This window comes from Phoenix dactylifera, chromosome 2 (genome assembly GCF_009389715.1).
Source record: "Phoenix dactylifera cultivar Barhee BC4 chromosome 2, palm_55x_up_171113_PBpolish2nd_filt_p, whole genome shotgun sequence".
Classification (NCBI taxonomy): Eukaryota; Viridiplantae; Streptophyta; class Magnoliopsida; order Arecales; family Arecaceae; genus Phoenix; species Phoenix dactylifera.
In genome coordinates, this window is record NC_052393.1 from 5,197,184 (window position 1) to 5,225,057 (window position 27,874).

Below are 27,874 nucleotides of genomic sequence, written 5' to 3' on the forward strand. Positions count from 1 at the left end.
CTCGGCCGAAGAGCGCCGACCGGAAAGCTGCTCGGCCAAGGAGTGCCGGCCAGAAAGCTGCTCGGCCAAAGGATGCCGCCCAGGAAGGCGCTCGACTAGAGGGCGCCGACCAGAGTGCGCGCCAAGAGGTGCCCAACCAAAATAAGCTGCTCGGTTAGAAAGTGCCGACCAAAGACGGCACCGAGGCGCTCTGCTAGAAGGTGCTCGCCTAAAGGGCGCCGACCAGGAGTGCTCAAAGCAGCCCCGCCACAGGGCGCCCCATTGGGCGACCAGCTCGGCTCGGCACCCTTGCCGAGCCGATGCCTTAACCAAATGTTCAACCTCCGCCTAAAGTCCAAGGGACTTGACAACTCCTACGGCTTGCGACCTGCCACTATCTCCAAGCCATCAAGGCGTAAGATCTCCGCAGGCGTTCGGCACGACCTGCCATTAATGCATGAGACTCCCTCAAGTCTCCGATGCACTCAGGCATTTAATGAACACGGCCTAAGACGATCTCCGGATCACTGAACCATCAGAGCGCATGGCTCTACCTGACCGCCGGTTCATTCGGTAATAAATGCACTTACCATCCACAGACCCCAGGCCCGCTACGGCCAGCGGTTCAACCACTCCAACAGGTCCGATCGACCGTGACAACTCCCTGGTTCCGGTCTGATTCGGCCCCATTCTCCACTATGCCATAAATGGGCCAAATCGTGCCCAATTATCACAGACAGGGACAAATCCCCCGGTTACCTCCCAGATAACGTAATCCCCTCCTATAAAAGGGAACCTGGGAGAACCAAGGGGGGGGACAACGAAAACGGAAACAGATCCCCGGGACTGAACCCGCCGGGAAGCACAGACACAATTGAGGACATCATCCTCTTCGTCTTCTTTATCTTATCCAAATGTTCGTGCTGTCTTCTCCATATACTCTCTTCCCTGCTCTCTCCACATATTGGCCCCCTCTGACTTAAGCATCGGAGGGCCGGCGCCGGGGAGCCCGGCCACCGGCTTTTTGCAGGACTTACACCCTCCAGGAGGACGTTGCCGGCCGGCGCACCGCCGTCCGCCCCCTGTAGCAGCGGAGCTCCTCCTTCCCCGGCTTCGCGGCGGCCCCCGGGTCCAATTTCCAGCAACAGCTATATAAGTAAATTTTTGGACATTTTTCACATAAACCATGTCGACTAAATAGAATACTATTTTCTAGCTTTCAATTTTAACAAAAAAAATATTTATAATACCATCTTTTTGAATCCGCTATTATCTGGACAAATAACCATGTTGTTGTAGTTGCGTTATGAGCTGTTACTTTCCTTTTTTTTTCGTTGAGGAATCTATCATATCACTTTCTGTCGTCACACCAAGAAATATTAAGGAATAATAGAAAAAGTAATGATAGCAATCTGTTCCGGTCTTTTTCATACATTATCTTGATATATGAATCAAATAAAACTATTTTTTTAGTTAAAAATACTTAACTAAGGATATTTTTAAATTTAATAAATAATTAGTGCAAATGTTATACAATATTTGCTATTATTATTATTATTCTATAAAAAATATCTCAATGAAAGAATAGAATGTTTAAATCTATAAAATTGAGAATTTTTTTTTGTCAAAAAGATCTTAGTTGTTACAACTTTTTTAGTGAACCTAATTCTATCTTTCCTAGGGCGATGAGACCTCTTTTCTTGAAACAACGACATTGTTTGATTTCTTCTCTCATTTGCCTTCTGCTCCTCAACAAATGCATTCCATCTCTGATGGCGATATCACAACCAATGGATTCCATCTCTGACGGTGATATCACAAGAAATTGTTTCACGATAACAAATTTTTTTAAAAAAACATCATGGATAGCTCTTGGTATTCCCAACTTCGTTTTGGGCATGCAATTTAAGCAAATTGGGATCGAGCAAATGGAGCACGTTAATCTTATAACGTAAGTGCGGAGCTGTCACCCCGACGAATTCCCCCAATTATTCCAAACCGGGAAAACCATAACCCGACCCAACTATAATCAAGCCCATGAACCCGCTTCGCTTGTGGAGAAAAGCGCCTTCGGTGGGTTCAAGCATCGTCACCTCTCTGCTTTTAAAAGCGGACGCTCTGCTTCCCGGCCATCTCGTCTTCCCTTCCACGTACGTCTCTCCCCTGCTCCATTTCATTACTTAAACCCCTTCCGATCTCTCTCTCCCTCGGCCCTGTTTTTTTGTTTGTTTGTTTGGTCTTCTTTTCTCTAATGGAGATGAAATCTCGCGAGCTTTTCAACTCCATGTCTCGGAACCAGAGCCAATATCCAAGCTTTTTCTCGCCAGAGACCGGCGTCTATACTAGCAAGCACCCCCCAAGAGACCTTCCCGAGAACCCATTCCAGGACTTGGTGTCCTTCCTCTTCTCCCATGGCCACCAAGGTGTCACAGCCTTGGTCGACTCCGTGTCCGGGTTTTCGATATCGTATCGCAAGCTTCGCGACATGGTCGAGTCCATGGCCTCTGGCCTCGACCACATCGGCATCTCCAGTGGCCATGTGGTTCTGATCCTGTTGCCCAATACCATTCTCTTCCCCGTTATATTGCTGGGCGTCATGTCCGTCGGCGCCATTGTTACTACGATGAATCCTCTGAGCAAGCCCGGAGAGATTAAGAAGCAGACGAGCATTTCCAAGGTGGGATTGGTCTTCACTTTCTCCGAGAACGTGGGGAAATTTGATGGATTGGGTGTTCGGGTGGTCACAGTCCCCGAAAGATTGGATTTTGATGCCGCACAATTCTCCGGCTTCAGTCAGCTTCTTTCGAGGGATCCGAAGCAAGCACCGAAGCCTCTAATTCGGCAGACCGACGCCGCCGCGATACTGTTTTCTTCCGGCACTTCTGGACTCAGCAAAGGAGTCGTCATCACCCATGCCAATTTCATCGCAATGGTGGAGCTCTTTGTCCGGTTCGAGGCTTCGCAGTATCATACCGAGAGCTGGAAGAATGTCTACCTTGCGGCCGTACCTATGTTTCATGTCTACGGTCTGTCCCTCTTCACAATGGGGCTCCTTTCCTTGGGTTCCACAGTTGTGGTTATGAGGAGGTTCACCGCAGAGGAGGCACTTAGAGTTATTGATGGATACAAGGTCACTCACTTCCCCGTGGTCCCGCCAATGTTGGCCGCCCTTCTCAAGAGAGTTAAAGATTCCAGTGGCTGTGATTTGCGGTCTTTGACGCAGGTCTCTTGTGGGGCAGCTCCTCTTAGTGAAAAGTTGATACAGGACTTCCTTGAAGTCTTTCCTCATGTTGATCTCATTCAGGTGATGATCGCTAGTATCCCATCCTTCATTATTACTTGCATGAAACCTTGGAACATCTCAGGAAACATCGCAAACAATGCTTTCTATATGTTTCTTTGTGCCAATGAGAGCTTCTTTGCTTATACCTCCATTACATAAGCTCTCATGGCAGCATCTGGATTTCAATGTTGGTGACCTCTTTTTCTTTTTTTTATGTGATCAAATTTTCTTAAAAGCTTTGTTTCCTGATCAGGGCTATGGGATGACTGAGTCTACTGCAGTAGCAACTCGTGGTTTCAATACGGCAGACTGCAAACAGTATACTTCGGTGGGACTCTTAGCTCCAAACATGGAAGCCAAAATAATTGATTTGAAAACTGGATCTGCTTTGCCTTCAGGCATCATGGGCGAGCTTTGGCTACGTGGACCGGCTATCATGAAAGGTAAAACTTTTCAGTTCATGAGCTGATGCATCTAGACATGACTGATGGTCTGTGAGAATATGTGTTTGTCTCTAAATTTCTCTTCGGAGAAGTCGGGTGTTCTTTATCATTCATGGTTTTCTTAACAACGTGAGAGATGTTGCATAACAAGTGAAGCTCAATGGCCAAAGACATGCTGCAACTTCTCAACATTTTTCAGTGTAACTTTTGAGGGAGCTAATATTGCTCGAAATTAACCTTCCATCTTAGTGAAATATCATCCTTTTATAACTATTTGTGTGCATCGTATGATAAACAGAATAGGCATCATTCCTTGCTTATGGCATGGAGACATTTAGAAATTATTTCTTTTGTGGTCATTTGTTTTTTCTTTTTTTTGGCTCAGTGAGAACCCACATGTCTCATACTGTCTACCGTATATTTCAATATGATACAAAATAGTTTGAGTTGAATCCTATCTCATATTGTTTGCTTGACATTGAATAACATACTATAGTAGTCCCTTCTAAATCACCAAATCTTACCATTCCAAAGTATTGCTTTACACTTGATACAGAAATTTCAAATTCTTTCTACAATTAGCAACCTGTGTTATAGAAATATTTTGATGACTTTATATAATGCATGTAAAATTGGATATGCATTTTTAAGAAGATTATGGAAATTAATTGCACTTTATTGATCTTTCATTTTAAACTAGAGTCATGGGTATTGTTCTAGTTCTATGTTGAAGCATCTGGAGCTAAATTTCAAAAAAAGTTAATTTTTCTCGAGAGGTGAAGCACAACATAGGCCATGTATATATAGCCCAAGAATTTCATAAATGTGAGTCCAGCTTTATATGCAGGCTCATCCTTGAGGAATGAGGATCAAATTATCTTCAAAAGTAGCTAAATTTATTTACTAATTAGAACTTAGAAACCTATAGTGTTGCATGAGAGGCATAGGAATTCTACTTCCATTCCAAAGTATTTTATCCTTTTCTCATTCACATTCTAAAATCTTTGAAAAGAATCTCTGCAGTTGATGATGGGCTTCTAACTGATAAGACTTGGCTAAGCATGGTGACAATGAAAAGGATGCATAATGGTTCATGTGAATTTTTTGAAGTCATAGGTTAACTTATTGATCCACAATGAAGCACATCTTGAAGCAAGAAGCTGAGAATCATGGCAATGATAAAGTTGAGATGGGATTGGTAATATGTGCTTGAGAATGCACATATTGTTGATATGGAGCAAATCAACCCCTCTTTGGCATGATCCATATTGATGGACCATCTTGTGGACCTCTTAAGAAAGTTACTCAGAGAAGAACTTGACATTTGATGCCAGATGGTTCCTATTGCCTCATCTATCTATGAGGAGATAGCTACAGTAGGAGATGATTGAATATTGATATGCAAGTACTCAGCCTTCTATTGTAGACCGAAAGACAGCTTCGGTCACTTCAGAAAAATCCACATCTTCCTCTTGCATATATGGACTCTTGTAATGGATATATTAGTCAAAGTAGTTCCTCATTATTTTTATTCAAATAAAATGCCACAAACCTTAATCAAGGACATGTATTGTATTTTATGTTTGTAAGCAAAATTTTTGTGACCATGTTCTAAGTTCGCCATTAAACAATGCACAAATTCCTTGCAGTACATCCATCTTTGCATGGCAGCTCAAAGATTATTGGACAATCTTTTTCCTTTTTTACCCTGACCAGTTACTAGCATATGTGTTTGTTTTCATCCTTTCTCACACTCATATATTGGCCTATTCCATGTGAACAATTGATCTTCACAGGATACTTAAATGGTGAGGAAGCTGCATCATCAACAATTGCTGACGGTGGTTGGTTAAGGACAGGCGATATTGCACATTTTGATCAAGATGGGTACTTGTATGTTTTGGACCGCTTGAAAGATACAATCAAGTACAAGGGATATCAGGTACACATAAAATGAGAATATGATAAGAATGGCAGCAGAGTAATCAAATCATGTGTTTAGCTCAATCAGTTGGATATATCTCAGGCTTAGATCATTTGTTCGAACAAAACAATGCATAAATGTTTTTCAATTAAAAAAAAAATCAACTGATGGTGTTAAGCATAAAGAATGAAAAATATGAAGGAAATTATATGAAATTGCTTCCTCAACGTTTCGGTACATTTCAGGAATCCATTTTTGTTTCTAATACTTCCTTGAGTTATCCTTTTCTTTTTTGGTACAATGGTGCAGTAGCTCCAGCTGACTTAGAGGCCCTACTGAGAAATCACATTTCAATAGTCTGTTTTTGGTTCTAGACTTCTAGTACTTCCTTAAATTATCCTCTTCTTTTTTGGTGCAATGGTGCAGATAGCTCCAGCTGACTTAGAGGCCCTACTGATTCACCACCCTGAGATTCTTGATGTTGCAGTGACATTGTAAGTCCCTAAACCTCATGAAATGGAGAAGATAGATTTGCTCTGGTTTCTTCTTTATTCTTATTTAGTGCTCTTTCCCCTCTAGTGCTGCAGATGAAGAGGCTGGGGAGATACCGGTTGCATTCGTGGTTAGGAGGCCTGGAAGTGTGCTTTCTTCTTCAGAAGTAATTGAATACATATCTCAGCTGGTAATTTGCCTTGATTTTATCCTTATCTTATTAGACATCTATTGCTGCAATTTTCAGTAAATTATACCTACTAGGAATCTACAGCATGAAAATGTTTATAAGAATTTGCCCAGGGGAAGGGCAACATGCAAATCTACTGCAACATAGAATTATGTAGTTTCCATCTAAAGACCATGTGATAAATGAACCTTGCTATATGTTCTATCTGATGATGGATCTTAGCTCAAATTTCGTGCGGACTGGATGATCCTAATAATCTAATGAGTTGCCTAGAATTGTTAACCACGAATTGGTTGCAGGGAACCTAACATACTCAAAAATTTGAGGCTTTCCTGAAACTTAAGACTCGATAATTAGATGTCATTAAGAAGTTATACTGAAGATGATGTTTTTTAGAGGTTTTGGAAAAAGTCATGTCTAGACTCTATAAGCTGTTCGGCTGCTTAACAGACTTTACGTGAAAATGTGAGTCAGGTGTCAAGAACATTAGGATCATAGAAGTCATATAAGTCAAACAACTATTTCCATGATATTTAATTTCAACATGAGTGTTTTTTTGATAAAACTGAGCAATGCAATGCCTCTTTATAGTAAGAGCCAAAGTTAAATCAAAACCTTTCGAACTTCAGGTGCCTAGCACCTATGCATTGTCTGGCAAAATAAAATAAGCCAATTATTGTCATCCAATAATTGAACCACTTTAGGATTATATTGGGTCAAGATTTTCTTAACAACCTTTTATCTTGCCATATACAGGCCACGAGTATTATGAGATCCCTACTTCGCTACAAGTACCATATGATTTTTCATGTTAGGATTCTCCATGTTCATGCTTCTCGTGTCCTAAAATTTAGTTATAATACTTCTCGGCCGACCAGATATCGATAAGACATTTTTGTCGGTTCTTTAAAAAAATACTCCAAGGAAGATGACCTTTTAATTGTAGCTCTTCTGTCTATCTTCTCTAAAGCATCTAATGATTTTCCAAGAAGCACATCCCACTGTGCTACCATCACATGCAAAACAGAAAAGAGGTGACATATCTTAATTCATCTGAACCTGCAGACATATCTTTTTCGCCACTGCTATGGGTCTAAAATGGCTGCTGATTTTGGCGAGTCATTGATTTCTCTTATTTTTTCCCTTGTCCAGCACTCATGTTTCAGGAGCTGTAGCTTATGACTGCCTATGCTTTTCTGATGATTTTTTGCCATCTCAAATCCTGGATTTGCATCATCCTTATCTTTAATCCTAGGCCTCTTTTTTTCTATTTTGTTGGTAATAAACTGGAAATGGTCCATGAACTTCAGCTTTTCCTTTCAAAATCAATATATAAAAAAAATCCTTGGTAGCCAATATTTGGGCCCATTGATTGGGAGGTTTAGCATCACAAGTTTATTATTAGAACCCTCGTCCACAGTTCCAAGGACTATCACCAAAACCAACCAACCAATGGACTGAGTCCTGGTGCATGCATTTCAAAAGGTATGGATTTCTTTCTTAACCATTGACTGTTCCTATTCTAGCAGCTGCTTGCGTTCGCATCGTCTACAATCCGATGCTGGAAACTTTCAAATCGGAGAGTAATTAGCCCTGACTTCAAGTCTTGGGATTAGAATCATATATCAGTTTCTTGAATATACCATATTTGACTCTCAGATTTAGGACACCATTTTAACTCTGGTACCACCAATTTTTTGAGAATGAAATTCACTTACAGAATTGACATTTGAGTTGCTGTTTTCTTGACTAGACTTAAAATTCTCTATTAATTTGATGATTTTCATAAATATGTCTTATAGGTAGCTCCATGCAAGAAGGTGAGGAAGGTGGTATTTGTGAACTCAATTCCCAAGTCAGCAGCAGGAAAGGTATTGAGAAGGCTTCTGAGGGACAACCATGGGGCTTCCAAGCTGTAACGCTAGCACCAAGCCTAGCTTCTAGCTACAGTAACTTTTTATTACAGCTATAATTTTTATGGTAGATGGTCTTCTCGGGGAAAATAAAGGTCATACACAATTGCCTTTATGAACTTGTTTCTTACATTGTAACCCCCGGGGTTTGACAATGTTATTACCAAACTCCTGCAAATAATGTTACCGGTCCCAATCATTTAGGAGATGGCTACAATAATAAATATCGCCTGAAACAATACGAGAGGCATCATTTGCTGTGGAAAAATTCCAGTCTTCTTTATGAGTTAGAGTGATGAATGGAGTGATTTTTAACATTTGCCTATAAGCAGGAGTTCAGTTTTGATACCAATGTCTATATTGCTTGCGATAATAGCCAATTATAGCTGAATAGAAACTAATAGCACGGATGCATAGATAAGGCCTTTTGCACATTGGATTTTTCATTGTCACGAAGAGATATTGTTGCAAGGCCCATTTCCCATAGTTGATGGTGCTATTAGTTTGGAATGACATCTCTTTAGTGCCACTTCTAAAGCTGCAAATGGGTCGGGTTGATCCGTGACCCGGCCCGATCCAACTTGGTCAGACTTGACCCAAACCATTTTAGAGGACTGTGGGCTGGGTCGGGTTTTAAAATTGAATCCATTCCATTTTTCGGATCAGGTCTGGGTTTATTGAATCTCACCCAAACCTGACCCGGCCTGTTGTTTTTTGGGTCAATTTTGGATCATTTACTAATGATTCGATCCAACCCAATCCGAACCCGAATTATCCATTTGTGTTCGTGGGCCCACAGGCCACAGCCGCAGGAAAATCGCTCAATCCCTTGATTCTCTTCGTCGCTTCGACAGTCCGACTCCGTGAGGACTGAGGCCAAATCGCTCCACTCTTCACTACTTTAAGGCTGCACCCTTCTATTTCCACCGTCTCTTCATTGAGAATGAATCCTCTTCGTGACCCTGACCTTGACCCTAGCCATGGCGTCATCCCCAATCCCTCCCCTCCCCTCCCCCCACCCCCGGGCTCCTGTCCTCTCCCTCTCCCTTGCACCCCTTTCCCACCCCGCTCGCTTCCTCCGTTTCCACCTCAAGCCATCCTTCATCTTTGCTGACCTACTCCACCTCCTTCGTCACTGCTTTTGACACTACCCTGGCCTTGCCCCCTGCGACCTCAAAATCTTCGTCTCGGATGCCGATGTTAACTCTGTCCGCCACGATCACTCCACCTACGAGTGGATGTCTGCACCCTCGCTGTCACCGGTCGCCTCAACCCCCTCCTCCATCTACTCCTCTCCCACCCCTTCCCCTACACCGCCGCCGCCGTTGACAATGCTCCCCACTCCCTTGATGGCTGCCCCGTTGCTACCCTCTATAACATCCTCCTCTATAGAATCGCTCGGTGGGGCGAGCACCAAGAAGCCCTCAACTTGTTCGACAAAAACAATACCTGGACCCAAATTTTTTTAGTCTGGATTATACATGGATCCGACCCGACCCAAATGACCCGTTGGGTCAAAAATTGTAGCTATGGATCCGATCCGACCCGATCTTCTATTGAGTTAGATCTGGGTTCAAAATTAGGACCCAAATAAGGAACTGGATTGGGTCAAGGTCATTCATATCCCGGTTCGATTGGACACATTTGCACCCTCAGCCATTTCTATACCCCAATTTTAATTAAAGGATAAAATTCACATTTTATTGAAGAAACAGTTAATGTTTGTAATCAAAAGAAACTTTGGAGCTGTGCGTCCCTCATCATGGGAACCTATAATAATCGCATTTAGCAAGAAGTTTGTACCACGTCCGCTTCATTGGGTTTTTTACAATCATGTCATGTTTCACCATCATTTTGACCTAAGGTGATTAGTAATAATCAATACAGCAAATATTGCCGTATATCACGGTGTACCTCCAATAGATGTAAGATCGAGACTTGTGCAGGTGACCCGGCAGCAGCCAACTGATTTCTTGTACACAAATTATCGTACATCATAATTGACTTTTCTGGCTTGGGTAAATAACTATGTTATGATTTGCTATTATTTTTTTTACTACAAAAAAAAAAAAAAGAGGGAAAGAAAGAGAAGAGAGGGCAGAAAAGTTTAAGTCATGCTCTCTCCATCCATGGGGAAACTCTATGTGTGAGTACGTCACATTAGCACCACCTAAGCAACCGACAGACCAGATAGCGACTCCACCGGACAAACCAAACGGAGGATATTCGGTCTCCACATTTAATCGACGCCCGTGCGTTTTGAATTTGGACCACTCTGGTGGAATTAAAGCTCCGTTCCCACCGTGCTACCACCTCGGTGGTTGATTTGCTATTATTTGTTAGTCATCCTAAATAATAACAAAAGCATAATTATGTAATGATTTGCCATTATTTGTTATTCATCCTACAACAACAAAAGCATCAACATCATAAAAAATAGTTATTTTCAAATAAATTTAGTAAATGATTGAAATTGCAAACAACTTGAGGTAGATATTGGTTTTGGAGGATATTCATGATTTGAGATGTCGGCCGAGACAATTTATATAACATTTTTTTTTTGGGAAGCCACAAAATCTAATGTATGAAATCTAATTGCCCTATGTACTATTTTGCACTTATGCCTTGTGACATACATTTACATGCAAATTAAGGTAGATGCAAGTTGCAAGTTGTTACAACCCAGAATCTCATCCAGAAATACTAGCGAAGAAGTATTATTTGAGTTTCTTGATCCTGTATAAGTACCTAAAATATATCCAGCGAATAACCAATGATTACTAAACATACGTCTGCATGGTCCTCACATACTCCCTCCGTTTAAGCCTTGACGTCCTCATGGTGAACCCCAATGGATTATTGCTACAATGTCCCCTAATCTTTATAGGTTATGGGCCGAGTCTACTCTGATATTATTTATAACCATCTAAGACCTCACCCAAAAAGACTAGCCGGAAGATATTATTCGAATTTCTTGATCCTGTATAAGTACCTAAGATCTACGCATGCACGATTCTCACACAAATCATGATCCGTTCCATGTCACCAACTGAATAAATATTGCGGATTAGAATAGAACATGTCAATGCATCTTTTGCCACATGTAATTATTAAATATTTCACAATACACGGATGGCTCAAGATGCAAGAATGATGATTTAAGATTAAAACAGTCCAATTGAAGCATGTAATGGAGAGACGACATTGGATGCTTGTTTCCATGGCCACATAAGCCCTTGTTTTTGAACTTTCTTGAGGTAGGGTTTTTCCCAAAATTCAAATCGTTAATTAGACGGTGTCGGCAGACGCCATGGGCCTCAACGCGGGAGTGACGTGTCATCTCCCTGTGAGTTTCCCGTTGAGTCCGGCCCAGCGGCGCACCTTTTTTTTTATCTCCAAGCAATTCTTTTAAGAATTAAAGAGAGAGAAACATTTTGGTACCCTAATTGCGAGATATTCCTTGTACACCTATAAATTTACCGAAACACCCATGTTTAACGAGTGGTCATAGTACATATCTACATATACATACATATATATATACAAATTTACGGAAACACCCATGTTTAACAAGTGGTCATAGTGTGTGTGTGTGCACACACACACACACACATATATATATATATATATATATATATATATATATATATATATAAAATGAATTAGCAATAATAAAGAAAAGGAGATCAAGCTTAGAAAGTCTGCCTACAACCACAAGCAATAATGAATTAACAGTCTCATGATCATTTTAGATACATTTAACAAAAATTATAATAATAAGTTATACACTTTTTTGAATATCTCAGATTATTTTATAAAATAGTAATATGTGCTTGAAAATCATTTGATCAAAAAAATCAATAACAGTTAATAAAATGTCACTAACTTTATATATTATTATTTTGATTGAGGCTTAATTCAAGTAATCAACGCCTTTTTTAGGATTTTTCAACTTATAACAAGTGCAACGCATCAAGAAATTTTTAGTTATATATTTTTTTTGAGAGAAACTAATAATATAATATTTATGTTACATGACTCGGAGATTTTTGGAGCTATTTGTGATTTTAGATTGGGTGTTTGGATTTCATGATGTTATGCCAATAAAATGTCATGCCTATAACTGAAAGTTCTGAAAAAATACTATGTTGTATGAGACGTAATTTTTGTAATTTTGTGTTGCACAATGCATATAATATAAATTCTTTTCAATTTTTATAAACAAAGAAAAAGTAAAAATTATTTAGTTGTAAAAAATAATAAATATTTATATATAACTATCTAAATTAAAATTATTTAAGATCTATTAGCAAATCTCAAACTTTCAATAGGAATATGGCTATTTGGATGCATTTTGGTTAATTTTTTCTTCCTTAAAAAGAATATGATACGCGGAAGTCAGAAATTCCACGAAAGAAGGCTAAAACGGTAATTTCATATCCAAAATAACCCTGGGAGAATCTTTTTTTTCCCATTACAAATATAGATCGGGGTTTTCGCCCACCAATCCATACCCTTCTCTCTCTTTTTTTGGTAAAATACCCTTCTCTCTCTGTAAACGCCTTTTAAGCGGCTCTCCCTCGTATTCTCTCCCCCGGTTCTTCGCTCTCCTCCCCTCCCTCCCTCTCTCTCTCTTTCTCTCTCTCTCTCCCCCCAAATATTCGGAAGCCGCTCTCATCCACGAAGAAAACCAGCAGCACCCTTGCGATCCGAGCTCGGAGACCACCAGATCGAGCGGCGGGATCCGATCATCCAATGGCGCGCGTGCCTCGGAAGCGGCAGGGCGGAAACGCCAAGGAGGACGGCTTCGATGCCACCGGCGTGCCGCCGGAGGCCACCGAGGAGTCTCAGGAGGCGCCAAAATCCCACAACGAGAAGGTTTCTTCACCAGCGCTGGCGGCGGAGCCCGAGGAGGAAGTTCCGGAGGACAGGCCTGTACGCGTATACGCCGATGGAATCTACGATCTCTTCCACTTTGGCCACGCTCGAGCCCTAGAACAGGCCAAAAAATTGTGAGATTTCACCCTTCAATTCATCTCTCTTTTTTTTAAAAAAAAATCTTTTCTTTAGTATCTGGTGATTTATAGGGGGTGATTTGGTTAATGATTGCTGAATCCATGAAATTATCGTTTGCACAATATTATAGATCAATTGTGTTGACAACTTGACATGGATGCATTGAGGGTAAGTATGAAACTTTTCCCTTCTTTTTCTTTTCGTTTTTTTCTAGAAAAGTTGTTCTAAAATAAAATTGGTTTTTCAATCATGAGATATGACAATAGTGTATAGCTGTAGCTAAATATGTCTAGATTGCACAGTACATGGTTACGGTATATACGTGTTTGAATGGGCATGCGCAGGCGTGCTTGGTCTATTGTTGAAATTTTTGGCCTTTTGGTGGCGAGTCACCAAAAAGGAGAAAAACGGGGTTAGTCACAAGATCTCAAAGCATTGAAAATAATAGTATAGTTAGGGATCAAAACCAATAATTTGACAAATTGAATTGGCATATTCTTTTTCTCTTATCGGTCAAGTCAATCAGATTCCAGGATGTAGAACATTCAGAGTTTTTTGGGAATTTCTGGATAAAGTTTTGCAGTTGCACTCGGTCAGTTTGATACGGCTATGGTGTAATAGTGTGTTGTAATAGTTGGTGGAGGGTAACTGCAATTGTTGTGTCTGTCTGTCTCTGTGCGCGCGCGTGCATGCGCACCTCTATGCTGGTTGTGCTTAATCTGAAGTATAATAGAAATATATATAGAATAAGGACATCTTGAGTTCTCTTTTTTCTACCTGATGAATTAATTACTTTACATGGTAGAAAACTTGGTCATGGTATGTTTTCTTGAGGACCGGTGATTCAGATGTTAGGTACAGGTGTTGACTTTGACCTTTACAGTTTGACTTGATAGTTAGTTATATGACATATGAGATCTGGAAACAAGATGTTAGGTTTGATTAATTTATGAGATAGTCAGTAATATTTCCACCCTGTATAAGATGTATGCATATGCTTTATCTTTATTTAAGATCTTATTGCTTACTTCTGTACTAGATAACTATTCTTTTCTGAGGATTATGCAAAGTGACCAAGTTTTCTTTGCCTTTCAGATTCCCCAACACCTATTTACTTATTGGGTGCTGCAATGATGAAATCACCCGCAGATACAAGGGAAAAACTGTCATGACTGAATCTGAGCGCTATGAATCACTCCGCCATTGCAAGTATGTAGTGTTCCATCCATCTTGCTTCCAAAGGATAATTTTTTAGAAAGAAATAAAATGATTAGGTGCCTCAAATGTTGTCCATCATTTTATTGCTTTCGTTGTCACTCATCCAGTCATCCCTAGAAGCTACATCAATCTAGTGGTATGGCAATGTTATTTTTGGTGGCAACAATTTAATTTATGACAGCTAACTAAATTGTGAATCTAAAGTTTGTTTGTTATTGTATATGGTGTAATTGTTGTGATTATTTTTAATTTTTTAATTTTTTTTTTTGATTGATGTAGAACTAAGCGGACAATTTTGGGAAAGGAAGTTGGACAAGCAATGTTACCTAGGCACTCAAATAACTTGTAATTTAGTTGAGGAATAATAACTATAAACAGAAGGAGTATGTTAAATAGAACAGTGCATGATATGTAATCATTTGACTTATTGAAAATAAAGCACAAATTAAAAGAATGCATGGGTTGATCAGGGTTTGTACTTTTAACATTTCTTAGAGTTTCAGTTACATTATGTTGCCTAAACTTATGCCTTCTAAACCAATGGTTACGGTCACAGTGATTCTGATATACCAGTCTGTGGGTGCTTCAACTGAGCGGTTATTAAATTTGTTTTGATTTATGATGAGATGTCATTAATTTTCTTCAATATGCTTTCCTCATTTTTATACACTATTTGCATTTTTCTGTTTTAATCATGACAGTTCCTTCTTGGCACATGGTTGTCTTGTGTTCGTGTAATTGTTCTATCATTTCTGGATTCAATCGATTTGCTTGCTTGTGTGAACATATGTGGTGCTAACGGATTTGGTGTGTCTTTTGTTTGTAGTTTAGCTGTGCTTTCTTTATCCCTGTAATTTTGGAATTTATTATGTGTCACAAGAAAGCTGGAGTCTCTTCTGCTTGTCAATTGTATGCAAGCTAATAATCTGTTCTACTTTTCATCATAGGTGGGTTGATGAGGTTATTCCTGATGCTCCGTGGGTCATCACGCAGGAGTTCCTTGACAAACACAAGATTGATTTTGTGGCTCACGATGCCCTCCCGTAAGATTGATCAGCATACGTATATCCATGTTTGATAACATTTTTGGAAAATTTCTACTTGTACAGAGGGCTTCTGCTTCATGCTTATCCTTTAGTAGTGAAATTCTTTAACAGATAATCTACATACTAGTTATAGGTAAACATAAGGAAAAGCAAGCCTGCAGAAGATGGATCAAGATAAATGGATCACCTCATGAAGTGGTGATATCCTTAATTCCATCATGATTATACAAGTCTAATGTTTTTGGTCCACAATATCCTTACAATTAATGTGTTTTTTTTGTGTGCGCGTGCAAGTGGGAGAGATTGATATATATATATATATAGAGAGAGAGAGAGAGAGGGAGAGAGAGGGTGGTGCGGACACGAGTATTGGACTGATTATTTTGCGGGATCACGGTCGTCGCAGGAGGACGGTCCAGCCACTTTCATTGTGGCTGGATTGATTTATGTTATTTTTTATTTTATGTGGGTAGGATTAATTTGCATATTGTCATTTGAGGACCTTTTTCGAATTGTTTTCTTCGTAGGGACCTATTTGTTATTTTGTGGCCCTGTATATGTATGAGGCATACATTTGTTTAGAATTAATGAACGATGAATGAACATTAATCTTCTCTCTTCTTCCTCTTCTCTCTTCTCCTCTTCCCCTCTGCCTCTCCTTCCCTACCTCCGTCTTGCATCAGAGGGGGAGAGAGAGAGAGAGAGAGAGAGAGAGACTTCTCTACATGAGCTGCTGATTCCAGTTCTTAATTGAAATTTGTAGCTGTTAGATTGCATGATTATGTCCATGTAGATTGCAAACTTGATTCTTGCTGTTATGTGCCCATATTGGTACTGTAACTTATTTTCATATTTTTGTTATCCTTTGTAGATATGCAGATGCAAGTGGAGCTGGCAAAGATGTTTATGAATATGTTAGTTCTCTGAATGGCATTGTGATGATGGACCACTCTACTGATTTAGTTGTTTATTCCCATTTATTGATTAGTTAATAGTTGACTAGGCTATTCTTTTGCTCTAGGTCAAATCTGTTGGAAAATTTAAGGAAACAAAGCGCACAGATGGCATATCTACATCAGATATCATAATGAGGATTCTGAAGGATTACAATGAATATGTGAAGAGAAATTTAGCACGAGGTTATACAAGGAAGGACCTTGGTGTGAGCTATGTGAAGGCATGATAATATGCTCAGAGCTTACTCTTCAGTTTTTATCAAGAAATATGGATATTCTTGCCTAACACTGTCACTGATCTTTATGCATTTTTGACTTGTGTGCCATTCTAAGTATTGATTGGTGTCTTCTGATTTTATTGCTATCAGGAAAAGCAACTGAGAGTGAACATGGAATTTTCTAAATTGCGTGAGAAAGTAAAGGCACAGCAAGAAAAGGTAAGCTAGAAGGTTTGGATTGCTAAGCTTGTATTCAGCTTTTTTTGCTAGTTCATGGTGACTGAATGAATCATACAGGATGAACAAAGAGAATGTTCTCCAGATGTAGGAATGAGAAATGAAGGAAAATGCTATCCTCTAGATGTGCACCTAGTAAAGTTCGCCATCTCGTTAATTGTAATACCATTCTATTACAATGTCGGTATGTGGTACGGTATGAGACGGCGAGCCATGCTGAGTGTTAGTACGGTACCGACCAGTACAACAAACCTTGAAACCTAGAGTTTTATATAGATATCTTAGATTTGTTGTTCATGTTTTTCTTTTATGGCCATCTTGTGTGCTTCTGCATGGAGTCAACTGAAGGAACAGTAACACTTGGGCATAGCACCACACACACGCACGATCCAGTGAGCAACCTGGATGGCAGTTCCATGACTAACACAACAACTTCTGTGCATGTGCCTGATAGATAGCATCACGAGCTTGAGGTCATTTACTATGTAACAACTAAGTTGATGCTTCATTGGTGGCTTCATATAATTATTTGACAACTGCAATGCCGATGATGGGCAACTGTATAAAAAACAGGATGGCCTTGTATCCCATGGCATCAAATTGACACAAAACAACGAAAACTATCCCTTTACCTAATAGATTTTCATGAATAAGATAGCTTAAGGTAACTAGAGGCGTTTCACCTTCTTGCTTATGAAATGCCTTAAATTGTCACCTTATTATCCAATTTATCAAACAGTCAAATTATCACTGAGAATAAGCCATCCCTTTGACTATTCAGCAATGTGCATGTATGGATCGACCCTGCATTACGATGGTAGATCAGAAGTTATGGTACCAAATGTTATTAATGACCAAAGGAATATCGTTATTCAAATATTATTGCATTGTAGCTAAGTATGTTATGCTGCATTATGTTGGATTTATGCATGCTTCTAGTGAAAAGAACCTATAATTGCCATGTACCTGCCAATTCTCCTTGGAAAGTTGGAATGTTAGATGCTTAATAACTTGGTCATATTGAGTCTAATACTTGTTTCTCCTTTTGAGTTGTCCTGAAAACACGTGTATAGGCTGTCTGATTATTTGGATGATATACTTTCTGAAGTTGAGCTGAATTCAAATTTTCTTTTGAGTAAAGCTGAACTCTAATTTCAAAGTCAACCAAAAAAATAGAAGTATTCAACTTTTGATCAATTACATGGGCTAGAGGCATAAAGTTTCAATATTGAGGCGATCCAGACACCACAACAATTGGGAAGTTAGGGCATTTAGGCTGAGATTGCTGTCCTGCTGTTTACAGCTGGACAGATCTGGAGAACATGGATCAAGTAGATGTAGAAAAGCTCTTTTAGAAACTTGAGGAATTTACGATATTAACGATGAGGATGGCATGCACTATTTTTGCGCATGTAAAAGGGGCGAACTAAGGACTATTCACACAAGTTCTCTGAAGTAACTATATTCTGATCTGGTTGCAAATTTGATAAAATGCTTTAAAGCAATGGGAGAGCATGCAAGATGGGGAAGGGGGGTGCATCATAGGTTTAGAGATACTGAGTGGTCGGGATTGATGAAAAGGGATCTGATTGTAGGGTTTTCTATGGCTGGTTTGTTGGACTTAGATCTTGGATTTGACCTGCACTTAATCTTGAGGCGTGATGAGAAAAAATAGAAGTGGAGGCGGTGCAAAAAGTAAGGGCTTTGCTAAGTTCATGGTAGAGCTGAGGGAGTGATGAATCCCTGTTCCAGGGTATTATATGGCTGGCTGTAGCAGTTCTTGTGATAGACCTGCTATGCATATATGTGGACAGAAGTGGATGTTAATTATATTAATGGAAGTCAAGATATCATTTTCTCAGTGCGAAGCTAGATGTTTTTATCGTTATGTATTTATTGTAATATAAAAATCTGGCAAGGTGTGACAATCAAGTATTTTGATTTGTCATTGCAAATGGTCCTTGCCAACTTCAACAGAGGCATCTTAGTTTTTGGAACAAGAGCTATGGCCTTTCATGGTTGATAGTGGGAACTGACTACTTTCCCTTCCTGTATTCCTGTATACTATAATTTTTTTGAGAATATTCCTGTCTGGTATTATTGACTACTATTTATTTGTCCAATTAATAGATGGTTACTTTATGTTGAAATTGTAACATCTCTTCATTGTGTTTGCAGTTGCAAACAGCAGCAAAGACTGCTGGGATCAATCACGAGGAGTGGATGGAGAATGCAGATCGCTGGATTGCGGGATTTCTTGAGAAGTTTGAGGAAGGATTTCATATCATGGTGAGCTGTCAGAAAACTTTCTGCTTCTGTTATAACTACTATTGACATCCGGCTTGCACTCAATTGTTGGTGATGCTTTGCTGACAGGAAACTGCGATTAAAGACCGAATTCAGGAGAGATTGAGGAGGCAGTCAAGCAAAGATTTGGGTGCCAATCTTCTGCAGGAACCAATAGCATCATGAGGATCTCTGATACCAAAATTAGATGGATGGTTATAAAAATGACTGAGATATGGATATTATAATCGCTGTTCTTTATGCTGTCTTATCCTCCTGTGTGATTATGTCGTGTTGATTTTTTTTGTATCGTTCGAAGACTGCAGAGCCTACAATACAGCAGCAGTTGCTGTTGCTACGGCCTCCATCTTTCTTCCCCTGAGTGAGCGACCACTGTTAAAGCAGTAGAGCAGTTTGTGATCAGAATGTATCAAATGATAATTGACTAAAGGTGCTGCAAGCGTCGTCCTTTTGATATAGATTTTCATTAGTAATACTTGTTCTATCATCAGTCCCACGATGTTCATCTGATTAAGACTACCTTAGTTACAAACTAAGGTGTAATTTGTTGATAAATGGATCTTTCTGGTATTGGCAGCTTCTGGCGCATGTGAGAGGTATGATATGTACTAGAATATTTAAATTCATTTTAGTTTTAAGAAGTTATCATCTGCTCCGTTAAGAAAATTGAAATACATATTTATGAACCTTGAGACTTTCTATTGATGTTTCAGTTTTGAGTTTGTTAACCATCCAATTTCATGATGATAAAGTATCTTCTCTTGCGCTAGGGGTAAAGTTTATTATCATATCAGCAGCAGATCAGAGTTAGATTAAAATGTATATTTGAGATTTATTAGCGAGGCAATCATGATCATGGTGGGTGAAATAATGGGAGACGCATGATCGGCCTGTTATTTTATAAATTTTGGCACCAGATACATCATTCTGAATATGTACAATATATTATTCTCGATATGTAATTAAAAATCGATAATTATGATCTTTTTTTCGCACTTCCTTGATTATGAGATGGTATGTTGCGTTCATTGCTAGTAAACAATAGATTGCCCTTGGCTGCTAACTTAAGTTGGAATCATGTACAAATTTGCACCATATTGTTTAAGAGCTCCTAACGGCTACTGAACTTGCGAGCAGCATGACTAAATTCAATCCGATAAGAGGCATAATCCAAATATTTTAAGAACAAGGGGTTACTGGAGACACGTTAAAACAATAGTTTGTCTCACAGAAAAAAAGGATTGTTTAGGCAGAACCAGATGCAAAATCCAAGCCAAGGGACAAAGCCCAGTTCAACCTTGATCGTGACAGGTCTAGTTTACTCGATGTATGTGTATGACTAGAGTCGGACGCGCAAGACTCTTCAGTCGTAATATAAACAATATAAGCCCGCAATAACCTCATGAGCCAATGGAAAGAATATATGGAAAATTCCTTCCATAAGATAATAACGTAAAAAAAAAATCATTATTCAAGAGTTATTCTAAAAAATATCTTTCTTTTAGTATTTAAAAGTAAAAATAAATGAAAATTGGAAGAACTACTTCTATAGACAGAAATCTTGCAATTTTTATTTTTTCTTTTGCTCTCAAACCAAATGCACGGACTTCTTCATTTATGAAGTCTCAGTTGTTGCTGAACTCCTTAGTCTTTGTAATCTTTGTAATCCTCAGTTGTTCATGGCGGGCAGGGTTCTAACCCCACCCCAATATGAAGAGGAAAAAACTGCAGCATAAATGATAGGTTCGGGTTATCATTCTTTCGAAGTTCCAAAAAGTTAATGCTTATGGGATTATTAGTCCAGCCAAGTCAAACTAGGTGCATATTTTGAAAAGGAGAGTTAGATTTGGGTACACTTGTATTGATCTTTACTTAAATCCGGCCAAGTCTATATTAGATAATAGGAGTTTCGCATCGATAATTTGAGCTTTTGGATGTAATCTACTATTTCTAAATTATTTAGACACTAAAAATTATATGATCTAATGATTCTTAGCTTCTGCATCAAAGTGTTAAAAAATTGAACAATCCAAATAGCATGAAATTATGTAAGTTTTTTGTTCGTTTGATGCATAAAATAAGAACCTTTAAATTATATGATTTTTGGCGTGCAAGCAATTTATATAGTATGGATCATATCTAATAGTTCGGATTATCAGTATAAGATCTCTATTATTTAATGTTGATTTGATTGGATCTGAGTTGAGATCAACTCAAATATAGATAACTTCAGCCAAATAAATTCTAGTCCACTTTGAAAATAAAGTTAAGTCCGGCAAAGACCAACAAGGAAAAGCTACTAGAAAAGCAAGGTAAGAGAGATTCTTTTGTCATGCGTTTGTAATGGATTCATGATTTTCAAAACTCTTACGTAGAGAGAAGAAAAAGAAAGCATTTGGTAGGGGGCACAACAAATTTAAATGCCGTTTCCATTAATTTTTTCTCTCATATTCTCTAAAACTTCAACTCGTTTCCCGGGTCATTCTCTTCGGTCCAGGTATCCGTTTCCCCAATCCAATGTTAATGCCGTTGCAGTACGTTCGCCAAACCAGAAACGAAGCATCGAGCCGGTCTTCAGTCCTACGAGGTGCACGCTTTCACATCGAGCTTCGGGGCGCACCATGGTCTTGAACCACAGTATATACTTTTCAAATGACTAAAATACCAATCTATTCATACTTCTTCTAAAACAACCACCCAGTTGATGTTGGATTGGATCCATCACAGATAAAGGGGGCACTTGTGCGTGACTGTTCTCACCAATTACCTATGATGTGAGAATCCTCCCTATTGGTCTAAAAATGATTTTTAAAAGGTTCCTCTTATAGTATTTTAATTATAATTTTGTACTCCCACTTTAAGGCACTAATTCAGCTTCACAATTTTAGAGGAATGTAGTCTTTTTTTTTTTTTATTATTCCAGTTTCTATAACTCTTCTGTTTTCACCCGCTTTATTCTCGCCGTGCGCTTCCTTTGTAGGTTAGGTCAATAAAAAGATAAAAATATAAATTAGAGATAAAAGTGGCAATTTATGATCCGATCCGTCAATCCGACTCGCGAACGATTCGCTTCAAGTAAATTTAGGTTTGATATGAACAGATTTGGATCATAAATGAGTCATAAATCTGTTTATTAAATGAGCTGAGTTCTAATTTAAATCTTTAACCCATTTAATCTATTTTGATCTGTTTAATAATTAGGTCGGATGATGACCTGACCTGTTTAATCTATTTGAAACTTGTTTAACCTATTTCTGATCTGTTTAACTCGACTCGCTTAACCTGTTTAACCTGTTTAAATCCATTTAATTTATTAAAAAACTATTTAACTTATTTAATAAATGTATTATATGGATCGGATCGGATTATCTGTTTAATAAATAAGTCGAATTCAGATTTGAAAATTTGGCCTATTTAATAAACATATCAGATTTGGGTTGATGAATTTCTAACCCAATTCACATATAATCTGACTCGTATCTGATCCGATCCTATCCGATTGCCATCCCTAATTACATATGCGATTCTCCAAATTTTTTTGAGTAGATCTTGTATTCGGAAATCCGACCACACAAAAAGGGGTGATCTATGCATAGTCATTCCAGGTCCACGCATGTTGAAGATAGTTATTATAAAATTTATGGAACCTAAAATGGATGAAACACCTGATAGATGAGGACTAGAAATTGCTGAATCGGTGGAGGCACCCAACGATATTACAAGTTAAAAGCGGCTGGTTTTGGTCATTTATTAATCAAAAAAATTGTAAATATAAATAATTCGATTTAGTTAATACATCACAAACACAAAATCCTTGACATTAGATCATTTGAGACAATCTCATTCATCCGCCAGATATTCCTTTCCCTTAAATTACATGCACTATACATGCTGAGAACTTAGCAACTTAAACATGGTATGGTTCAAGCTATGTGAGTTTGCAAGGCATGCAAGATAATTTTGATGAGAGAATAAGGGCATAGTTGGAACCTTCAATCAACCGAAAGAAATCCAAGGAGAGGTCACCCCGTCAACTCAACTGTTTGTTTTTTCATGGTATTGGTGCAGCAGCGCCCATTAAAAGAAGAGGGAAGGACCCATCTCCCTTTCCTCACCTTTCTCAACCACTCCACCTATTGCTTTTATTATCAGAAAGGGAACTAAATACAAAGAGGAAAAAAAAAATGTAGAACAAGAAGAGAGGGTCCATGGAAGGTTGCTTCTTTGAAGGCTTAGTCTGTAAGATTTCTCTCACCCCCCACCCCCACTTTCTCCATTTAGAAAGATGATCTTCATATTTTTGAGTAGCTTTTTCTTGTATTTCTTGACTGCTTGTTTTTGTTCACTCTATGCTGCTTAGAAAGATTGGTGTTCAAAATTTTGTGGGGATATTATAAAGTATTGGAGTGGTTTTGTGATGGGCTCCAGTGTCTGTCTGCTCATGACTTCTGTGATTTTCTGTAGCCAGCCGGTTTTGCCAAGTGAAATAAGTGTTCCCCCAAAGATATTTGTTCCTCTAGTTTCATGGTTCTGAGCTTTTTTTTTTTTTTACAAAAAAGAAAAGAAGATATATGTAGGAAGTAATTGAAGTCAGTCCTTTCCCTTTTTTATGCATTAATTTCTCTTTTACTTGGTGCTCCAGTTCAAAATTTCTATATTCCATTTGTGCTGCTGCTTCCTGTTGAGCTTCTTAAAAGATTCAGTTTTTATAATGATGTGTTCCTTATTCTATGTTTTATTAATATTTTATTGGATTGATCGACATTTTGAATCGATACCCATGTCCTAGCTGATTCATCATGTGTGGGAGAGGGGCAGGGGTTTTCTCCTCAAGGCAGACTTTCGTCTTTGCCATATATTGCATCCCTTAAACCGTTGGCGGTTGTATTGTAAATGGATTTCTTTTAATTATTATTAGGATTTTATAGATCCATCTTCCTAAGTCCATTGACAAGATCTAAATAACTTGTCTTCAGATCTTCGGAGGTTTTTTTTTTTTTTTTTGGATAAGGTGGATCATGCATGTCCAGTATGAATACATCCAATAAGGCCAGAAAATAGGATATCATGGAGCCAAGGGTTTTTAAGTTTCTTACAGCAGTGATTCTAAATTCGATGTTGTTCTGATTGCTGTGCAGTCAGGTTGTGCATATGTCCTGCATGCGAACATATATTTTAATGGTCATGTCCAAAAAATTGAGATTATTAATGAGACTGATATTGGGTTTGGTAAATTTCAGTTTTTGGGTGGAGTTTTGTGTCTATTATTGGTTTCACGAGGATTCCCTTTTGCAGTAATTGGTGGGTAAATCAAGTCTGTGCTCCTTTAATTTCAGTAGCTGGATTTTGCTGATTTTCTGTCAATTAGTTGGTTTTAAGCAGACAGATAGATATAATTACAGAGTGCAAGTTTAGTTTCATTCATGGACTGAAGAGGGTATTCAGTTTTAACATTAGAGTGCTTCATTGGGTTTGCATGGATGGAAGGGGAAGATTGGGTACAAGAATTTGGGAGTTCTCCAATCATACGGGACATGCAGAGTCAGTTTTAAAGCCAGTTTCTGGTCTTTCAGTTCCAAACAGCATTGTTTCAGGACACCAAGAGACTTCTCTGAGAATGAGCTCTTACATTAACAGAGATTCCATAGCTGGTGAATGCAATTCTGGAGCAATGGACTTTTCCTGGATTCCACAGAGAAGTTTCCTGTCTCAGACAAAAAATATGAATTCTTCTCATGCAACTCCAGTTAATTCAGAAATGATCGATGCGCAAGGCGTGCCAGTTGCTGCAGAAGGTGCAATGCAAGAAGGTGTGCTTGAAGCTAAGCCACTGAAAGTCAGAAAAAAGCATCCTTCCACTAGGAAAAATAATCACACTGCCACTAAACTTTTGAGGCAAAAGGAACCAAAGAAACAGCCATCGGTACCAGCAGAGAAGAAAGGAAATTCCACGTCCAAGGGGAAACGTGAGAAGAAGACTCAAGATATTATTGTAGATGGAACAATGGTAGATTTTTCGAATGTTCCAGTGCCTGTATGCTCATGCACTGGTGTGCCTCACCAGTGTTATAGATGGGGAGCTGGTGGGTGGCAATCATCCTGCTGTACCATGAGCATATCAGAATATCCTCTTCCGATGAGTCCTTCCAGGCCTGGTGCACGCCTCGCAGGAAGGAAAATGAGCATTGGTGCATACAGAAAGCTTCTACACAGACTTGCTGCTGAAGGCCATGATCTTTCTTATGCAGTTGATTTGAAGGATCACTGGGCAAGACATGGCACTAATAAGTTTGTCACAATCAAGTAGCGACAAAGGGGTAGCAAAACCAACATCCTCTTTCTAGCCTCTTTATGTTTTGCCTTTGAACGTGATTTTCTTTTCATATTTGAAGTACTTGTGGGAAAATATGTGGAGGATGATATGCAATCTAGATCGAAACAACTCCCTAGTTCTGGCCGAACATTTTAATGTACCATAGGCAACTTTGAGCCTTTCATGCAGATGACTTTTTTTCTAATCGTGCCTATATGAGCATCATTATGCTATGCTTAGTGAATGCATGGAGCCTTATGCTTTCTTGTATTATATGCATTTCTGGTTAGACAGGCATATTAAGATATATCCATGAACGTAAATATATATCTGAATTATGTATGTCATGATGGGTTCATATGCAAATGCCATCCAGAGAGGGTCACTTTTTGCAGTTTGATGAGTTCATATGGACTGTTAAAGCCTTTTTAGATAATCATATACAGGATAATTTGGAGTTGGAGGGAGAAATATGTGTCGAATATTGGCAAAATCCTTTAGCGAATTCTTCCAAAAGTGTTTCAGAATTTCTGATGTATTTGTCATGAGAATTATCGGGCGTGAGTTACTTTGACATGAATATATTCTTTATATTTGGGTCTCTTTTATATTTTCAGTCGCTTGTCTCATTGATCTGCTCTTTTCTAGATAAGCTAAGATCTGTACTGTTTATTTGTCTTTTTCTTGCGAAACTTTAGCTGTAGATCTAGATTCCTTGAATTGCCAAGAACCGATAAAAATCTCTTGTAACATGGTATAGCTGTTTGAAATAACACGACCTTAAGAGCACAGTGGTAGCGTATTCAATTATGGATCTTTTCTGTTGCGTGATAGTGATTTCATGGATGCTGAGACTGACCAAATTTAGATGTGATATTGTTCATCTCCTGTGAAGCTCATATCATGTGCATGCCATGTCATAGAATACTGAAGCAACTTCAGGACTCGGGGACAAATAGTTACATCATCTCAGTCAATCACAAGCATGTTGGATTAAATTATCAGAGATGAAAACAAATCTTGGAGAACTTTTTGATTTTTGAAATGCTTATTCTTAATGCTTCGTGCATCTTGAGTATGCCATAGCTGTTATGGTGTTCCATATCAAATGAATACCAGAGTTTACACATGTAACAGTTCATTCCAAATTAAACAGATTTCTCCTGCACACTTATAGACCTAACTTAAAAGATTTCGTTCTTGATCTACATAGTTTCTTTTACTAGTAAATCTGTACAGATGAAAATAATTGATTAATTTATGTTTTGCGGTATAGGAAGGGTTTTCCATGATGTTTGGAGGTATATAATGCGAACATTTTTCAGGGAATAATTTTGTGATTTCTTGTGCAAGAGACTTCGGTAATGTGTTTATCATTGGCATAATACACGAAGTTTAGTTTATAATGTGGCAATGATAACCCCTGTTAGGAGAGAAGGTAACCGAAGGAAAATAAGAAACCCTAATAAGTTTTTAGCTTGAGCTGTGTATATGCAGAAAAAACATACAGTTCAACATAACAATGAAAAAACAAAGACCTATATTCGTGTTTAAGATGTGATTAAGAATGGAGGGGGGACAAACTAGCTCATTTAAATCCGAGGAACATGCATGATTTTTCTAGGATTATCTGATTGTAGTGGACCGACCATCTTTTTATCTTATGTCGAAAGCTTTTGTCCATCGATCATACGGTTAAAAAGGACGCTGCATCGGGGGCATCCTTCATTATCTCTGTAATCAAAATATGATCTTGCTTCATTTTTTTGTCACAAGTTTGCCTGCACTCAAACCCCAAGTATTTCAAGAAAAGTAAAAATAAATTAAAAATAGAGAGAGAGAACATTGAAACCTACAGTAGTAAGAAAAGCTCAGTTACTGTATCAATGGGGACGCATGCCAATGTATTACTTTGTAGTCAATGCTAGGACTGCAAGTGGATTGGATTGATCCAGTCGGATTTGGAAGCTACCGAAATTAATCTGGTCGAGCATGACCCAAAGCTACTTGGATTAGGCTAATATGCCTTCCTGAATACAGAATGGATTTGGACCACTAAATTCCTAATCGAGCTGATCCTAATAATTTTGTGATATAGTTAGGCAATATTTCGTGCTATTAACTATAACTATTTATGGTTATCAATCAAACCTTATGTAGAATATGTTTTTGATAATGTCTATATATTGCATTGCATAATATGTTATAATATTATTACCTAATCAATTTATGTATATTTATCATGTTTTTTTTTTTTGTTTTGTTTTGGGATTATTGGTGAATTAATTTGATGTGAAAAAGTGATTGATTGATAAAATTGTTATTATATCTGATCTAAT

General features: G+C 38.5%; 3 protein-coding genes across 7 annotated transcripts; all 3 read left to right on the forward strand.

The window, feature by feature from the left end:
* Positions 1-2,048: 2,048 nt before the first annotated feature.
* On the forward strand, positions 2,049-8,492 carry LOC103708041 (4-coumarate--CoA ligase-like 6). 2 transcript variants are annotated; one of them, XM_026804561.2, is made up of 6 exons: positions 2,049-3,283; positions 3,516-3,705; positions 5,502-5,647; positions 6,056-6,123; positions 6,209-6,287; positions 8,114-8,492. In XM_026804561.2, exons 1-6 carry the CDS (start codon positions 2,231-2,233, stop codon positions 8,228-8,230), a joined length of 1,653 nt encoding a protein of 550 aa, XP_026660362.2. In that variant the 5' UTR covers positions 2,049-2,230; the 3' UTR covers positions 8,231-8,492. The 2 variants fall into 2 exon arrangements, with proteins under 2 accessions (XP_026660362.2, XP_008791017.3); XM_008792795.4 differs by having other exon boundaries at positions 2,054-3,283; positions 6,209-6,311.
* A 4,287-nt stretch (positions 8,493-12,779) lies between these two features.
* Positions 12,780-19,908, forward strand: LOC103706324 (choline-phosphate cytidylyltransferase 2-like). 2 transcript variants are annotated; one of them, XM_026804551.2, is made up of 9 exons: positions 12,780-13,236; positions 14,336-14,449; positions 15,406-15,501; positions 16,376-16,418; positions 16,526-16,681; positions 16,829-16,897; positions 16,976-17,146; positions 19,094-19,204; positions 19,292-19,908. In XM_026804551.2, exons 1-9 carry the CDS (start codon positions 12,980-12,982, stop codon positions 19,385-19,387), a joined length of 1,113 nt encoding a protein of 370 aa, XP_026660352.1. In that variant the 5' UTR covers positions 12,780-12,979; the 3' UTR covers positions 19,388-19,908. The 2 variants fall into 2 exon arrangements, with proteins under 2 accessions (XP_026660352.1, XP_017698576.1); XM_017843087.3 differs by lacking the exon at positions 16,976-17,146 and having other exon boundaries at positions 12,785-13,236.
* A 3,379-nt stretch (positions 19,909-23,287) lies between these two features.
* LOC103706307 (protein BASIC PENTACYSTEINE7) lies at positions 23,288-25,808 on the forward strand. Of its 3 annotated transcripts, XM_008790373.4 has the most exons (3): positions 23,288-23,461; positions 24,463-24,523; positions 24,710-25,808. In XM_008790373.4, exons 1-3 carry the CDS (start codon positions 23,431-23,433, stop codon positions 25,527-25,529), a joined length of 912 nt encoding a protein of 303 aa, XP_008788595.2. In that variant the 5' UTR covers positions 23,288-23,430; the 3' UTR covers positions 25,530-25,808. The 3 variants fall into 3 exon arrangements, with proteins under 3 accessions (XP_008788595.2, XP_038974389.1, XP_008788600.2); XM_039118461.1 differs by lacking the exon at positions 24,463-24,523 and having other exon boundaries at positions 23,290-23,461; positions 24,680-25,808; XM_008790378.4 differs by having other exon boundaries at positions 23,292-23,461; positions 24,518-25,808.
* The last annotated feature ends 2,066 nt before the right edge of the window (positions 25,809-27,874 follow it).

Coding starts and splice junctions, on each gene's coding strand:
- LOC103706307 (XM_008790373.4), top strand. CDS start 23,431: ATGGAAGGTTGCTTCTTTGAAGGCTTAGTCT. Junction 23,462..24,462: donor CTTCTTTGAAGGCTTAGTCT/GTAAGATTTCTC, acceptor GGTAAATTTCAG/TTTTTGGGTGGAGTTTTGTG. Junction 24,524..24,709: donor ATTCCCTTTTGCAGTAATTG/GTGGGTAAATCA, acceptor CATGGATGGAAG/GGGAAGATTGGGTACAAGAA.
- LOC103708041 (XM_008792795.4), top strand. CDS start 2,231: ATGGAGATGAAATCTCGCGAGCTTTTCAACTCCATGTCTCGGAACCAG. Junction 5,648..6,055: donor TCAAGTACAAGGGATATCAG/GTACACATAAAA, acceptor GCAATGGTGCAG/ATAGCTCCAGCTGACTTAGA. Junction 6,312..8,113: donor TTGAATACATATCTCAGCTG/GTAATTTGCCTT, acceptor TATGTCTTATAG/GTAGCTCCATGCAAGAAGGT.
- LOC103706324 (XM_026804551.2), top strand. CDS start 12,980: ATGGCGCGCGTGCCTCGGAAGCGGCAGGGCGGAAACGCCAAGGAGGAC. Junction 14,450..15,405: donor GAATCACTCCGCCATTGCAA/GTATGTAGTGTT, acceptor TTTTCATCATAG/GTGGGTTGATGAGGTTATTC. Junction 16,898..16,975: donor TAAAGGCACAGCAAGAAAAG/GTAAGCTAGAAG, acceptor TGAATCATACAG/GATGAACAAAGAGAATGTTC.